This window comes from Thermobia domestica, chromosome 2 (genome assembly GCF_964235325.1).
Source record: "Thermobia domestica chromosome 2, izTheDome1.hap1.1, whole genome shotgun sequence".
Classification (NCBI taxonomy): Eukaryota; Metazoa; Arthropoda; class Insecta; order Zygentoma; family Lepismatidae; genus Thermobia; species Thermobia domestica.
The window spans coordinates 11531259-11548914 of NC_137455.1; the positions used below are offsets into that span (position 1 = coordinate 11531259).

General features: G+C 36.4%; 1 protein-coding gene across 1 annotated transcript in view; it reads right to left on the reverse strand.

Annotated features, from left to right (window-relative positions):
• Positions 1-662: 662 nt before the first annotated feature.
• Positions 663-17656, reverse strand: part of vih (ubiquitin conjugating enzyme vih) — a 33577-nt gene continuing 16583 nt past the window's right edge. The window contains exons 4-6 of the mRNA XM_081738514.1: positions 15325-15529; positions 10184-10324; positions 663-1345 (exon numbers count right to left, since the gene is read on the reverse strand). Coding sequence (XP_081594640.1) covers positions 10197-10324; positions 15325-15529 — 333 coding nt within the window. The 3' untranslated portion in view covers positions 663-1345; positions 10184-10196. The remainder of the gene's footprint in view (positions 1346-10183; positions 10325-15324; positions 15530-17656) is intronic.

The window sequence follows — 17656 nt, forward strand, 5'->3', positions numbered from 1 at the left end:
AACATCTTGGAGCTACCTCCTATAACTTTCTGGACAGAAACCACAAGCACTTGACGTAACAGTTCTTTTTGTGGGGCTGAACCCGCTCACCCATCATCTGTTATCAACCAGCTGAACTACGACTAACCTAGCGATGAACATGCGATCAGTGCGCTGCGTCGCCCTGTCTCCGAACAGGGGTATCAGGAGTTTTCTAGACCTACTGGCCGTCATGTCTTTTACTCATGGACTCTTCAGTTTGCCTCACAGGGCCGCGGTGGCTCAGTGGTAGAGCGTTCACCTCTGATGCTTGGGGTCCCTGGTTCGATCCCTGCTCGCGCCAAGTTAACTTTATGGTGGACAAATACCGTGCTTGTGGGTTTTCTCGGGGTTCTCCCGTTTCCTTCCACTTTCTTCATTCCACGATTTCATTCATTATTTCATAATCACCGTCTCCTTTAGCCTAACCGGCATAACCGTGGGACGTAAAACTCAAAGATTTCATTTCATTTTTCAGTTTGCCTCACGATGCTGGGTGGACGCCGTTCTGGAGAGTCAATTAAAGATAAACTATCCACTACCATCAAGTAAACTGGACCAGACAAACCGCATAAAAATGCCGAAATTCATGGCTAAATTTTCGATATTTTTACCGTACCTCTAGAAAATTAAGTACAACAATATCGTTTTACAATAAAAAATGTTTTAATAAATTTATTACTAAATGTACACGTTGAAGGAATTACAACAAATAAATACATAGACATTTCATGAATAGTTGTACTTTAAATTCATCAGACAATTTGTATTTCAAGGTTGAAACTATGGCACAACTTATTACATATATTAAAGATATTATGTACTACATTAAAAAAAAAAATATGAAAAAATAGCATTTAATTGTCACAAGTAACCCAAATGGATTCTTGTACCCAAAAATTTACAAGCATTCTAATGCCAAGATTAAAAAAATAAAATCAAGAGTACAGTAAGATGTTTAAACAACATACACAAAAGAATAATTCACATACATAGTTCACTCACACAAACATAATGAGAACAAAAAACTTAGAACAGAAGAATCATTAAATAATAAAAGAACGTTGAGAAAGGAAGGAAGTGTATACTATTACTATTAATTCTTTCAACATATAATTTAGAATTTATGGGAAGATCTTTTCAGGATCCGGGTTTTGTACAGTAGAATGACGGATTTAATCGTTAAAACTTGTAATTAAAAAGATGTGTATATACCGCAAAGTATAGGACAATATACTCTGTATCGCCTGATGCTTCAATTAGTTGACTTTAAACGGTGGTCAGCAGCATCGATCAATCATACCGTAACTCCTCTGTAATCGAGGATCTGAAAGAAACAGAAAAAAAGTTGCAGGCTTTTATTTTTCGTCGTCAGAAGTTACATTGTTTGGGAACAGAGAAAGGAAAGCATATTAAAACCACCATCTTTTGAGTTTAAAACACCTGAAAATTCTTGGAATTCGAAGGCACTATTATATATATATATATATTATATTTTATAAAATATATTATATACACACACACACCTTGGGTGTTCTAAAAATTGTACCCATGGACTACAGAGCACTAATCTACAAGTCAAATTAAAGCGAAAAATATATATAATTGTATACCTTTCAGGCCCTCGTCTGGAGATGCGAATTACACTATGTGGCAATGTCCCAGATAAAGAGCCATGGAGCAAATCTACCAATTCATCGAATAATTACATCGAATCTTGGAGATAATAATTAAATTCAAAAGACATTGACACTATCACCACTTACCATTAACAATCTATGTAAGTGATGGATTTGTTACGAAACACTAATGGTTCTAAGTTAATATGCAATGTTGCAACATAGTGAAACTTCCGATTCCTACAGCCGCTGAAGGAGACGCCGGAGGATATACCATTATTAACATTTTCGCTTTATTTTGACCTGATGAATAGCGCTCTGTTGTCCGTGGGCGCCATTTTTAGAACATTCAAACGCCTTTATAACTTTTAAAGTAGTAGATACAAAAGTCGAAATTTCGTACCATGCAAATATTCACATATTCTTCAATATAATCTGATTAACAGTATTGCCAACTCAAAGCTACTTTTTTTTTTTTAATGGAATTACCGTCAGGTTATTACGAGTTTCAAGTATACATGTTAAACGAAAACATACTAAAGTTGTGATTTAGAGTTGCAAACTAAAGACTACAGCATCACGAACATCGGAAAACAACCAAACTTTGGAGACTTCAACAGTAATAATGAAAGTAAGATGAACGGGCTAATACGTATCCTAAGTACGTTAGTGTCGAATAATACGGTCTTCATATGACGTATTTCGAACAAGTAGGAACAAAGCTACGAGAATTGAAAATTTGACTTTTTTTTCAAAGAAATTTATGTTGAAATAGTTTTTTTTAAGTATCAGATCCAATTATATAGATGGTTTCCAATAGACAAGAAGAACATAGTGCTGTTTCCAGCAATTTGATATATCGGGAGATATGAGAAAATAAGTATTGCTATATTGCTTAACATAGCGTATTTCGGGTATCTTTTTCAAACAATTGTTAATTTCCATTGCTCTAGAACATCACAGTAACAATTTTTAGTAGATGTAATTATGAGGGTGATAAAGGTTATAAAGCATAAGATTTTATGTTATTCACTGTAACTTATCGAAAATTTGTAAAATTAATAACACGTCTAGCTTGGTGCAGGTCTGAAGACTTCGGATTCTGCTTATGTATACCCGAGAAGTGGACATTAAAAATGATGACTCGTCTGGAAAATTGGTCAGGAATAGAAGTGACGTCAGTCGTGGGATTTCTGTGGGCCAAAAGCACCACAACTGCTGACATTCAGAGGCAGATTGTAGAGAGAGGTATGGGCAGGGCTAAATTTTACAGCAACATGTAGGGAAGTGGTGTCATGCCTTTAAAGAAAGACGGACCAGTATTGTTAATGACAACCTGGACATAGCAATAAACTCATTTCAACCACTGACATTACGCTTAGAACCACTAAAGCACCCCTTAATACAGGCCTGACCTAGTCCCAGTGACTTTAACCTTTTCCCTGTTCTAACGTAAAAAATGCCTGGCCACCTTTATCTGGCACATGATTATGTCAAAACCGCTGCCTCACGATGGTTACGAGAACTTCACGTGGATTTCTATACAAATGGTAAGGAAAACCTTATTATCTGCCGTTGTGATAAATGGTTGAACTAAAACTGATTAGATCAAGAACTATTGTTGAGTGCCCTGTCATCAGGTGTGTTGATCTTTCAGCTATGTCTCACACAGTAAGTCATAATAGGCTTTGAAACCTTTTTTTTTTCGATTATCTCTCGTTAAAAATAATAATAAAAAAAAATCTTGGAATCGCATATTTTAAGCAGGTTGCAAACTTTTTCAGTGTTTACCACATCTCCAGAATGGCTTGAGATATCAAATTGATGTAAATGGCATTATGGTGTTTACATCCATTAAAATCCATCTATGCAATTGGATATGGAAGGTATTTGTGTACGCAGTTTTTCGAAATAAAGACTTTCGGAAGAAAAAAGTAAATTGTTTCCTTTTTTATATTTTCCAAGAAAAGGTAGAAAAAGAAAAATAGCTGAAAAAAAAAAAAAAACTGGGTGCCATACTTCATAACTACTCTTGTGTTTATGTATCTCTTCCTTCCTATTTCTATCCCTTCTACGAGATAAACCATTTAGCGGAAAACGTAGCAAATTTTTAGTATATATATATATATATATATATATATACACACAGATGGTGATCAGAAAAATGGAAACACCTGTAGTTGGCAACACGTCAGATGTATGGGTTGGCAGTGGTGTCGTGGCGCCCGCAATGCTGGACCGCTGGTGGTGGTGTGTTAGGTCGGTCTCTATACTACGTCAGGCGCAGTGGAACAGAAGTGTCCAGTGGCTGCAGCAGACGGAGGTAGTGTAAAATGGGAGACCTCTCAGATTTTCAAAGAGGGCAAATTGTTGGTGCGCGGTTATGTGAAGTGAGTATGACGGCAGTGGCTACTGTGTTAGATGTGTCGCGTGGGACAGTGTCGAAGGTGATGACGGCCTACACAACACACGGGGAAACTACATCGGGGAAGCGGAACAGTGAGCGGAAGAAAATCATGAGGGACAGGTCACGCCGGGTATTAAAGCGCATTGTCACGCAGAACCGTCGTGCCACTGCGGAGCAAGTGACGGAGGAACTCAATCAGCACCTCCCCCACCCTGTTTCGATGATCACAGTCCGCTGCGAATTACATGACATGAACTTACGGGGTCGTGTTGCACGGGCCAAACCGCTCATCAGGGACCATAACGCTTTCGCACTCCGCAAATGGTGCCGCGATCATGCAACTTGGACCGTTGAGGACTGGAAACGTGTGATATGGTCGGATGAATCATCCTTCACCCTATTCCCAACCACGGGCCGTGTTTATGTGTGGAGAACGCCCGAAGAAGCGTATGATCTGCAGTGTCTCCGCCCAACTGTGAAACATGGCGGCGGCTCGGTGATGCTGTGGGCCGCCATATCATGGTTTTCATTGGGTCCTGTGGCCACACTTAGCGGACGAATCACTGCCAACGATTATGTCGCAATTTAGGAGACCACTTGCATCCTATGGTCCGGATGTTGTTCCCGGACAATGACGCCATCTTCCAGGATGATAATGCACCCATTCACACAGCTGGCGTTGTTGCAGCGTGGTTTGAGGAACATCGGGATGAAGTTCAACATCTCCCCTGGCCCGCCCAATCCCCAGATCTCAACATAATTGAACATCTGTGGTCCGTCTTGGAAACACGATTTCGGCGACGATTTCCAGCTCCATCCTCTCTCACAGAACTGGCCGATGCCCTGCACGAGGAATGGTGTAAAATTCCACTGCTACCATTCACGACCTCTATGCCTCCATCCCACGTCGCATCAAGGCTGTTCTGAAGGCGAAAGGTGGCCCGATACCATATTAGTCTGGTAAGTTGCAATTTCGTTCAGGTGTTTCCATTTTTCTGATCAGCATCTATATATATATATATATATATATATATATATATATATATATATATATATATATATATATATATATAGGGAACCATTTATTCTGTAACGCCCTTACGTAAATAAATAAAATTCTGTACAATGCAAATATCGACAGAAGGACATTATATGAAATATCCTGCAATACTGAGACTAACAGTGTTGCTAATCAAACAAACTTCAACTTTTTCAAATGGCACTAACATCAGATTATTACCTGTTAAAACAACATACAGTCAGCGATAAAAGTTTTTTCCGTTTGATGAAATTAATTTCGTAAATAACTTTAGAATGGAAGGACAATTTGGGTACAGTTTTTCAGTAAATTAAGAAGAATTAATTTACTGTACGCTCCAGTCATACCACATACATTCCAGCTCTACCATCGATATTCCCAAAATAAATTTTACGAAACTGAAAGAACTTTTGTTGCTGACTGTACAATACTATATTTATTATTGCGTTACAAACTAAAAATACTACAGGATCAATAATTATCAAAATTTTAAAGGTCATTACAAGAACAACATAAGGGAGAACGACAAGCCAATGGACATCCAAAGTACCTTTATGCATAATACAGATTACAGAAGGTTGCCCCCGATAAAAACAGTCAAATTTCACTGACCTTCCCGAACAATGCATTTAACCATTGTTATGCCCCGATACATTGCTGGCTACACCGGAACCTGTACTCGATAACACTATCAGTCGAGCACGATTCGTAGAACTTAAGAAGGTAAAGTGACAGCTTTCTGGAAGCGGTTCATTTGTGGACTTCCCGCCGCCTATTATAGCCATTTACCAATAGTGAAATGGTGCAAAGAAGAGTTTATTCGTCAGCAAAGCTAGTGTGGGTCTCATCATCAGACGATGTGCCCAACAGGTTTCTGCGATATGTAGTTGACGAGAAATTGAGAATACGGTCCCAGCTCGCTCGAACCTCCTATACAGGAGAGCACTGACCAAGGACAATCCCAACGCTGAGAAGTTTGGCCATACGATACAGTATCTTAAAAGGCACTGTTTCCAACATCATCCGAAAGAACTTCGCATCGAAAGCGCGTGGACATTGCCTCATGGAGCGCCACATACAGAAGAGTTTCATAAGCCCCAGAAAATTATATTGAAAATATCGCAGGAGGCAAGTGGAAATGGGTGTGTACTTTGGATGAAGGGTGGCTCTACCTAGGAAAGGCCAACAGTTTGATATATTTTCTACTATCAAACAGCCCATAAAAGCCGTTCTGACTGTTGCAGTGCAAGGAAATTTTTTTTTATAAGAATATCTAATGAGACAGGATATTAAGTCGGGGAACGCTGTCACTCTTCGAAATGCCTTCCAACTCCAAAGTCAACGCAGTTTACTTCCAGAAGAATATCACGGACCTTCTCTACGACACATCTCTCTTTTACATGTATGGCAAGACCACAATGAATGAATTTGCATGAATGAATGGTCCAGCCACACCACTTGTTCATCGCAGGCGTTCTGTGAAAGGAATGGAGAAGAGACGGGAATTCTAGTGGTACCATTTTCGTTCATTCCTGACGCCTCACTAAAGACTACTTTGGGTTAGGATACCTCAAACAGGCACTTGCTGCCGTCCCAATTATCTTGTATGCTTTCGGAAAGTTTCCAAAGCTGTATGGTGAGATTCCCCTTCCTATTATATGCAAGAATTTGCTACAATGGAAACTATGCTGCTGGGCCCGTGGCTGTCAATATTAAACACAGTGGTAGAGAAAGGAAGTATTTACTGGTCAAGTACCTGGTTCAAAGTCTATTTATTTTCTTTCTTTTCGTGGGCAATCTTCTGTATTGTTTGTTTCTGCTTTCTTGCTTAGTTGTCATGAAAAATTACATTGAAAGATTTTACAAGTATGCTATCCAATTACGTACAAGGGTCGTTCAAGGTTGACCGAGATTTTCGTATGTAAATAATCGATGAAACTTATTCCTTCTTGAGTAACTAGCGCCCGGCATGACGTATTTGGCGCATGCGTAGCAGTTGCAGCTAACATGGCTACAAGCAGTGTGGCTGTGGAGCAGCGGTGTGTAAAAAAATTTCTTGTGAAGGAGAAAGTTAAACCAGCTGAGATTTTTCAGAAGATTGCAAGCACATTATGGTGAACAAACGATGTCACGGACAAGAGTGTGCGAATCGTGTGAACAGTTTTGCGAAGGGCGGGAGCTGGTGACAAATGAAGCGCATAGACACTGTTATTCGCCCGACTGCAGTCACACCAGTGAATATCGCACGTGTTGAGTAAATGATTCTTGAAAACCGGCGAGTAACAGTGCGGGATATTGCTGCCGAGGTGAATATCAGTGTCAGGAATGTTGAGACATTCATTCACGACCACTTACGCTTCCGAAAAATCTGTGCAAGATGGATTCTCCGCCAGCTGACATTTGATCAGAAGTGGACACTTCCCGAAATGCGCTGGGAAGTTCTGCCCCATTCCCCTATAGTCCAGATTTAGCCCCCAGTGATTATCATTTGTTTGCACCCCTTAAAGACCATCTGGGAGGGAAGAAATTCACGACAGATGAAGCACTGAGGAACGATGTCCTCCAGTGGCTACGACAACAACCAAGTTCTTTCTACGCCAAAGGAATCAGGGAGCTGCCACAACAATGGCAACGGTGCCTCGACGCACACGGAAAGTACTTTGAAAAGCTGACCTAGTTTGGTGCTTTTTGTTCTATCTGTTTCCTCTGAAGAAATAAAAGTTCCAGTCAATCTTAAACGACCCCTGTAGATAGTTTCCAAAAGATATACAAATGATAATACCGTTTACGGTAATGTGGATGTCGAATGAATAATACTTTTTGTGTAGAATTTTTTCCTCAATGCTTAAATTTTCATGTTCCTTAAATTTTAGAAACATCTTATGTTATTAGTTACAGTGCAGAACAAGTGACTAAAAAGATATCGAGAAAGTGAGTCTTAACACAGATATTAACATGTTTAGTGTATTACAGCTCTCAAATTCCTGATTCATTAATGACTCAAATTCTGGTTTATTATGTGGGATTTTTAGTGGACAATAAACAACGTATGTATGAATTTCTCGGGCCTATCCTCCCTCACATCTATTTACTATTTCTTTATAATCCTATTTTAATTTACCATTATTAGAGGCAATTTTTTAAATCAAACTGAAGGAAAATCAGTAACTAAACACTATGAGTAGGAAAATTTTGCTGTCTTCTGAAAACGCTTAGGCACAAGTTACATTTAGGCATTAAACATAAGCATATTAAATATTTCCACATTTTTTTCGTTGTTGTACGTTTCACCAGTCAATGCCACTGCCTAAGCTAATTAAAACTGATCCTCTCCATCCAACTACGACGGTGATAGCTAACGCGCATGTTCTATAGAGCTGTGTCCGAATCATCCAAAATGCACCGTTCATAGCACGTTTAACCGTTCCATCAACGGAAAACTGGCGTTTTTAAATTAATGGAAACGTATTTTTAAAATTTCGCGTTATTTCGCATATTGTTAGAAATTTCGCGCAAAACTGAGAATTTCGCGTTTTATCACGCAACGAAAACCAATGAAAATATACATAGAATATCATAAAACGTCAAGAAACAAAATTACTTAATTCTGATGCATTTAGTTTTTCCGCCCATTCCGAAAAACTCGTGCCCCTAACCATTATCTATAATCTAGAGACTTCACTGTAGGACGTTACATTTTTTTTTTCTTTTTGGCTGACTGAAATAGTAATATTTTTCCAATTTGCAACTGTCATATCTCTTGCTTCTTACTCCTGCTACTGCTCCATGAGGAAGAAGTTTCTCTTCAGAGTTTCATCGAAAAAGTACTCCTCTAAGAGGTAATCCAGTAAAACAAGAATTTTAGGAAACCTAAAAATGGACCAAAAGACTGCGATCTTGGCCAAGAATGTTTTTGGATCAGGGGCCACAAAATTTTTGAACGGCTCCTAAATCAAGTTTTCGTATTTTCTACGGAATAAGCACCTCATACTGAGTTAACTGATAGTTTCGGTTTGGCTACACTATACGTAATTCTCCAGATATAAGGCCTACTAGAGAAGTTTTGATGGAAAGATATTGGATCCAAAAATAAATGCAATTTGTAGATTCAAGTCTCTTGGTTATGGAATTCAATAAAACCTACCGACACGATGCTGTCCATTACGACTTACATGGCTCAGGATCGAACCAAGGGCTCCTCATACCAGAGGTGAGCTCTACTACTGATCCACTGTGGCCCATGAAGCTTTTTTTTTAATATATATATACACACATTCATTTTTAACCAAAAGGGGTGTGTGAAAATCACACATCATCATCATATGTATTCTGCCATTATTGGCAGGCCACTTCCTGCAACTGAAGGGCTTCTATAGGCTAAGTTGTTCGTCTTCAAGTAAGATTTTTCTGGTTTGATACTGTCCATTAATTGTAGTCTCCTTCGCCCCTCCCTCTCTTTCCTGCTACCATACCCTCTAGCACGTCCCTCATGATGCAGTTTCTTAACCAATGTCCCAACCAGTTTATCTTCCTCTTAATAATATCTAAAATTGTTCTTTTCTCCTCTATCATTTCTAACACCCGCTTGTTCGTTTTCCGCTCGACCCAGCTATTTTTTCCACTCTTCTCCACACCTACATTTCAAAAGCTTCCAGTCATTTTTCATCACTTTTGCGTAATGTCCATATTTTTGACCCATACAGCACAATACTCTAGACGAAGTATTTTATGAGTCTTTTTCTTAACTCTTGATTCAAGGTTCTACAAAATAGTAATTTCTTCCTCCTAAAGACTTCTTTCGCCATTCATATCCTTGTTTTTATTTCACGTTCACATTTCATATCAATGTTAACACGAATGTACTATAAACTATTGTTAGATGCTTTCTGTGCACATGTGTTAAATGAATTAAGTTACTTGGAGTAAATAAATATAAAAAAACTGAATACGCTAACCATTCCTTGAACAAATACCAAATTCTCTTTCTGTGTGTTACCTTTTAATATGTAATAACAACTGTACTTATACAGGTTACTTTAGACAGTAACTGGATATCATTACATTTTCTAATTAAGTGCACAAATAGATGCTAGGACTTACCTTACATTTACTCCTAGTGCTCGGTATGCGTAGTGTCTTTTCTCTCTTGTTTATAAGTACTGTGTACGTATTTCCTAAATCGAGCCTTATCTGCCCACATTTCAGCAGCAACGCCATTTAACGGACTTTCATTATTTGGCTCTGAAAAATAGTTACATTGTAGAAAACATTTGATTCGAACGCCGTAGAATTTGTAAACTATCTAGTTGTAAAAAGCAGAAATGAGTAACCATACGATGTTACATACATTCTAATATGTAAATAGTTTGATCAAGTTAATTGGTTACTTTAAATGTTTATTTCAGCAACGACGCTATATCACACGTGGAAACTACACTTAACTCTAGCACCAATAAGTGAAATGTTTCAACGCATGCCCAACTAAAGTTAACTGTATTTAATATTAGAAAAAACTACCTATTATAAAAATAACTGACTAAAATTTTTTAACAATTACCAAACGACGAAACAAGTTTCAAATTGATTAACTGTGCAAATAGATGTAAGTTTTTCGTTATGAAGAATTTACACGTGTCCTTTTCTTTGAGTGTACCAGTTAATTTTCGGTGAGTGGAACTTGCTACCGTCTTCTGAATGCTAGGCTAACCTCCGCTAGGAATATATTCGAACTTAATAGTAAAACTGCCCATAACCTCATCTCACGATCTGTTTAGATTATTTTTAAATAAGTTTAAAGATGGACTTATGAATGAAAGTGAAGGACACAGATTATTTTGTGTATGTAATATGATTGGTATTAATTTATTTGCATTGTAGGAATATTTCAAATATTAATTATTGTGTGGTTAGGGAAAGTTGTCGTCTGACGTAGCTACACGTGCTATAAACAAAACGAACAGAACTGTTCGCCAATCATCGAAATACTCTTTCATTTTATTTCAAGACAACCAAAGTCACTGACCGCTGTGCTGTCGGTTGTTGAATGTTTTAATCTTCTGTCAAATATTTCAAATACTATTATTTTTTATTATTATTTGCAATTAATACGTTATAGATCATCCTATCATTTTATGGTTCGAGAAACAAAACGTCCTAAGTTTGTTGTTACATCTGCTATCTCTACTTTTAAAAAGTCTTTGGCAACAGTCCCTGCAACGCACCACGAGTTCTGTTCAACTGTCGAACGTCAGCTTTCTTTAACCACTCAGTAAGTTACACCATTACGTACAATTTTGTACCAATCATTTTGCTTTGAGGAAATAGATTACAACCATAACAATCAAAGGAACTTTAGCGAATAACAGATTTCTACTATACGACTAAGGTAATCAACATCAGAATCTTCACATTCCTCCCCAACAATTATTACTACATTTTATTTTGTTTATTTATATTCGTGCGATTTTGACTTTGAAATCCGACTATGTCAAAACCATCCGAAAACCCACATAAAAATTCTAAAGTATCTGAATACTATAAAATAAGAACTAAGAAGCCTAACTTACATCCGAACTATAGCAAACTAGATAAAATTTGGAGAGTAATAGTCATGGGTATGGCAAGATTGATATCAGTATATTACTTTCGGTTTATGGTAAGAGTACATTTCAACACCTCTGGAGATGGGTCAAATATATGAAATGTTTGTAAAGTCAAATATTTATTCTCTTGTAACAATTTCTTTTTTGAAAATAATAATTGAATAAATTAACCAACCACAGCAGTGGATGATTCTTATCTTAAATTACATCACACTCTTAAGAGTATCAACTATCGTTCAACTATGGAATATAATTTCACATGTTTCAAACTGTTAAGTTACATAGTACTAAATTCTACAGTTCTGTTCATATATTAGTTTGTTTTTATTTTTTCAAGTTTGCTTTTTGTGTAGATATTTGCGAAACAAATTTAAATTTGCACTGCAATTTATAATTTTTGTATTCCATTTTCGGCAGCAATTGAGAAGGAAATTATTAATTTTACTGTTTTACGTGGACATGAAATAAATATAAACAATATTTATATATAACGTATGAATATGAAAACTACAGAAGTAATGACAATTTCCTTTTTTTTATTTAATAAGTACTAACTCTCATTCTACAGACTGTCAAAGATGGTATCTGGTTTTTAATGCATCTACAGGGAAGAGCAAAAGAATATTTCTAGGGCAATGCTATAAAATAACTAACTCCTTACCACAGAGCTTGAAAAACCACGACAGAAACGGAACTACTGTTAAAGTCCAGTGGTTTTGCATTTCTAAACCCCATTGAAGGGCTTTGTTTCTGTATGCTAAGTGCAACAGGCTCTTTGTCGTCAATTCTATAGCAAGTCTCCAGTATATGATGTCTAGTGCATTGATGTGTGGTGTGTGTAATTGAGAGTCAAAGAGACATCTAAAGGGAAACGTGGGGTTTTTGATGGGAGATTTGTCACAAATATGTAACATTGAAAAAGAATTTTAACAAAGAAAAACTTATATTATGCTGTTTTCTTGTAAAAATAGATCACTTTGGCAGTGAATTAGAGGGGTGATGAGAATGTAAGGTTACAAAGCCTGCACTGAAACATGTGTATATCATACAACGAATACAGCCACAAATAATACATACATTAGGTTATTTTTCGACATAATCTGCATATCAGTTGAGGCACTTGTCGCGTCGTAGGATTCCCTCCTGATAAAAATCCTGTCCTTGCGTGTTTAGCCACGTTGTCAAGAAGTGTTTCACCTCCACATCTGCGAAGCGACGGCCTCGTAAGTGTTCCTTCAACTGCGGGAACAGGTGAAAGTCACTTGGAGCGAAGTCTGGGCAGAAGGGAGGGTGGTCGATGATATGCCAGCGAAACTGCTTCAACAACATGCTGGTCTTCTGGGCTGTATCCGGGTGCGCTTTGTAGTGAAGATGACGCCCTCGATGAGAAGTCCTGGTCATTTGCTCTACCAAATGCCGGTGAATTTCAGCCGCAGTTACAAGTTTCGCCCACAGAAATCGAATAAATGAGCGGACTTCCTTTGCGAAACCAAGTTTTCCAAACGATGCGCAATTTGTGTTTGCCTACAACCAGCGCTGTAGGTGACAGGTGGCTGAAACTGCACACTTGCCAACTCCATGGATTAAAATTACCGCATACTCCTCATTCCACGAAACTCCAGAAATATCGGTCTTGTAACTTTAGTTTGTGATCCTCCCTCGTATGATCATGGATGCACCGCACTTTGCGATGCAATTTTTCGTTTGCGTCCCAATTCTATGATTTTTGTGTAGCAAACTGCAATGCAATACTGCTTTTAAAAACTCAAATATACATAAGACAAAATGCTATAATCCAAAATAGAGTTTTTAAAAAGAAGTTTCTAAATCTTAAGTAATATATCCGCAAGACACTCATCACATACATAAACAAAAACTTACACAGTAAAACCTTCCTCAACAGACACCTCTATAATACGATTTTTTTTTTCTTTTTGTCCCGGCAAAAATATATATGTTCTCTTACGGAACAAAGCCCTTCCTTTTACGGATGCAGTCATTTTTCCCCCAAACGTTTTAATAGCCTCTTCATAACGGACGGGAATTATTCTCGGTTCTGCGATATATTACAGTAGACAGAATCTTTTCTCCGTAAATGTATCTATCATTAGTCTAGACCTGATGAACCACCAAACAGAACAGCTTCAAGATGAACTTGAAATATATATATATATATATATATATATATATATATATATATATATATATATATATATATATATATATATATATATATATATATATATATATATATATATTTTTTTTTTTTCCTGCCCGCAATAAACTGCTTTCTGATAGAAATCCTAGAAAACTTTCAATAATCAATAACACTCATGTAGGGTCAGTCGTATGGGGAAAAATTCTAAGCGAAAGATTTTTCCTAACAAATTAGTCCTTTTTTTCTCTGGGACTTATATCTTTCCCGACAATTTCATAGATAACAAAACAAACATTCTTTTACAATAACGTTTTCAACTAGCAATGTTTCCTCTCATAGACCGCACTGACACTTTAGATGAATCTTATAGCTGTCATTAAAAAAAAAATTAAACAATACAATATTTTTCCATGTAAACATATCCTTGAAAGGGACATACATTTTTTTTTTTTCCATCTTGCAAGGAGTTAGTCATGAGCAACTTTCTGGGTCGTCTTGCTTGCTACCTGCTATCGGCCTCCCGCTGACAAAGAAAAAACAGTTTCGCCGCTTCCCAAACAACGGATTCTTTGGGACAGGGAGGGGAAGCGCGCCAAAATACACGTTTTTAATATGGTTCACTATTTGTCCATTAGAGTGCAGTCCTACATGGGTGGAGATATCTTTCTTGCTTTCAGAAAGTTGTAGTATGTAAACAGTACATAGGAAGACAGGGTTGGAAGATTTTTTTTTTTTTTTTTTATGACAGCTACAAGATTCATGTAAAGTGGAAATAGTGCAACAAGTCTGGGTTGGAGTTCTCCCAGCTTCCTTTATCACTTTCTCTAAGAGTATATTCTTCGTGATTGTGGTGGGCCAATAAACATATGCATCCCAACAACTTGCCTTTTCACCCATTCCGGCAACGGAGATACACAAACACATACACATTTCTTCCGCAACTGTATTGAGGATTCTCAGAGGACACTTGCTAATAAGTTATTACCCTTATAGAGGAAAAGCATGAAGTTTTCGCTAAACAAAAGTATTTAGCCAGTTGATTCCTAACGTATCTTTTGAGAAGGTTGCAGTATACGAATATATTAACATTCCCAGCAATAATAATATTTAACAAAATTTCTCCTCTATTCCTCCCAGTAATTCAAATACGCACTACATAGAGTATTTTCATATTCAATTTTACGTATTTACGCTCATACATAATGTATTTACTGTATATTACTGCATACAATTAAATTTGTAACATCTCTGTAACGGACACCTCTCAAAAACGGACGAAAATTCATGTCCCATTGTTGTCCGTTATTCAGAGGTTCACTGTACTATATAATTAATCATAGATTTTAACTTCATGAGCTACTATCAGTTAGTTGGTTGACTTGCACCAACTACAAATATTCAACTATTTTTACTTTAGTACCTTATTTTGACTCTTTCCTAATTTCGAGCTAGCTTGTAGGTTTTTCCTACAGAATACGTACCTCCTAACAGTGACTGTACAGACAAAAGAATCGTCCGAACATCGTAGAGGGCTGACCATTTTTCTTTCAAAATATCCAAACAAATATTTCCCACGGTGTCAACATTCGGATGGAAGCACGGAGTGGTAAAACGAACTACGGGAGCAGTGTATGGATAACTATTAGGAAATTCCATACTTAATCTGTACGTTAAACCTTCATAAACCTAAAAGATAGAAAAAAAATAGATTAATAGTGGTAAAGCTGTTAAATCAGACTAAATTATTCAACCGATGTTATATAGTATCTGGTAATCATTACAGAAATAAATTTCCTTTATTACTAGTTTCTATACTAGGGTTGTCAGATTTTAAGTTTTGCCTATAAATTTTACGTTATTCTTGCACGATTTTTTCCCCTGTAAAACGATTTCTTCAGGTTTCTTCAATAAATAAAGGAAATGATAGTCCTGGACAATTATATAACGTTTTTATAAGTGAAAAAAAAATGAACTATGAAAAACAAGCAAAAGAAAAATGGTAAAATTTGTATGTGAAAAGAGAGAATAAAATACAACTTATCACAATCATAGATAATGTTATTCTACAACAGAAAATATAAACCTGAAGAATTTTCAGTGTTGCCATCCATAGAAATTGCAGTGTTGCCAGAATAACATTTTCCTCAAAATCTAAGTTAAGGCAGAGACTAGAGGAACGAACTCAACTGCATTTGATTGCGTATCATATTGTCTTGGAAGCCTGTGAACTACTTTTTAAATAATACTTGTATTTAGTTTGTAATGTTTGTATTTAGTTTTGTTTGTAATACAGTTATAAAAATTAAATAATAATGTTATTTAAAAAGGACTTTACAGGATATCGTAACATGATACGTAATCAGATGCAGTTGTGTTCATTCCTCTAGTAGCTGCCTTAACTTAGATTTTGGGCACTTGTTATTCTGGAAACACTGTAATTTCTATGGATGGCAACACTGAAAATTCTTCAGGTTTATATTTTCTGTTTTAGAATAACACTATCTATGATTGTGGTAAGTTGCAATTTATTTTCTTCTTTTACTTACGAAAAACAAGCAAAAGAAAAATGGTAAATTTTGTATTATCTTTAGTATGCCAGGCTCTTAACAACGCAACCCAATAGTACCTGGAGTTTTCAGAGATAAAACGGAACAGGTTGCGTTTTTATTTCTAGCCTAACAGACCTTCTATTTAATGACTGATTTTAGCATCTTAGACTTCGTCTGTTAACAGTTTCGGCTGATCGTAATACTGATAACAGGAACAGATGCTACTGTAAACTAATAAAAGAGGAACTCCAGTTGTGCTACAAGCTAATAAAACGGTTTGTGAACTGCGATGCCTTGCAAAGATTTCTGGAACGTATAAAAAGTATGTGAAACTTAAGAAGCCAAGTGTTTATCAAAATACAATTAAAAGATAAAATATTTGGTTGAATTAGAGTTTAGCGTCCCTTTCGGCACCGAGGTTATATGAGACCAGAATCTACAGCTTAACGTCGGGTACGAACCACTGGGAATCGTAATATACTTTTTGTGTTTTGTGGGTTGCAATTATTTTCAATTAAACTGTCCCGTTTGCAATTAAAATTTATTCTATTCTACTGTATAAAACCAATATGTGTGTGTTATATGTAAATTCTGTATGACACACACATTTTCCTCTTATTCTCCCTAAAAATCGTAAAATCTGAAAAAAAAAAAAAAAAAAAAAAATTGGCAACCTTAGCCTATACAAACTACTACATTTTGAATCTAAACGAGATTAATCTTCAGTTTTAAGGACTAACCTATAGCATCCGTATCTACCTCTTACAAGAAACGTTTTTACACTGAGACCTCTTTTTCCCAGTACTTCTATTGGCAGTGTTAAATTATTCTTAACGTCTTTGGATTTAAATAATATTGCTATAGAAAAGTTCAAAATTGTTTCGCAATTTTATCATTATTACACACCCATTGGCAAAAGGTAGTGTTTTTATTTTCAGAAACTATTTCTATAATTACATTGGTCTACGAATTTCGGGTGCAGAACATGAAAATGCGTGGTTGTTCTAGTTTTGAAGTTATAGAAATAATAATAATAATAATAATAATAATAATAATAATAATAATAAAGGGAAATAATTCATATAATTTTGCCAGGACATGACAGGACCTTTCGATATATTCACAAACTCTACCCATTTTTCATAGCTACGTAAACTAAGATTCATACTGTTATTTATGAGCAAAATTTAAGATTATTTAAGAATGGCTGCTTATTTCTGTTACAAAATCTATGTCGAACAGTGTAAAAGGAAATTAATGAACT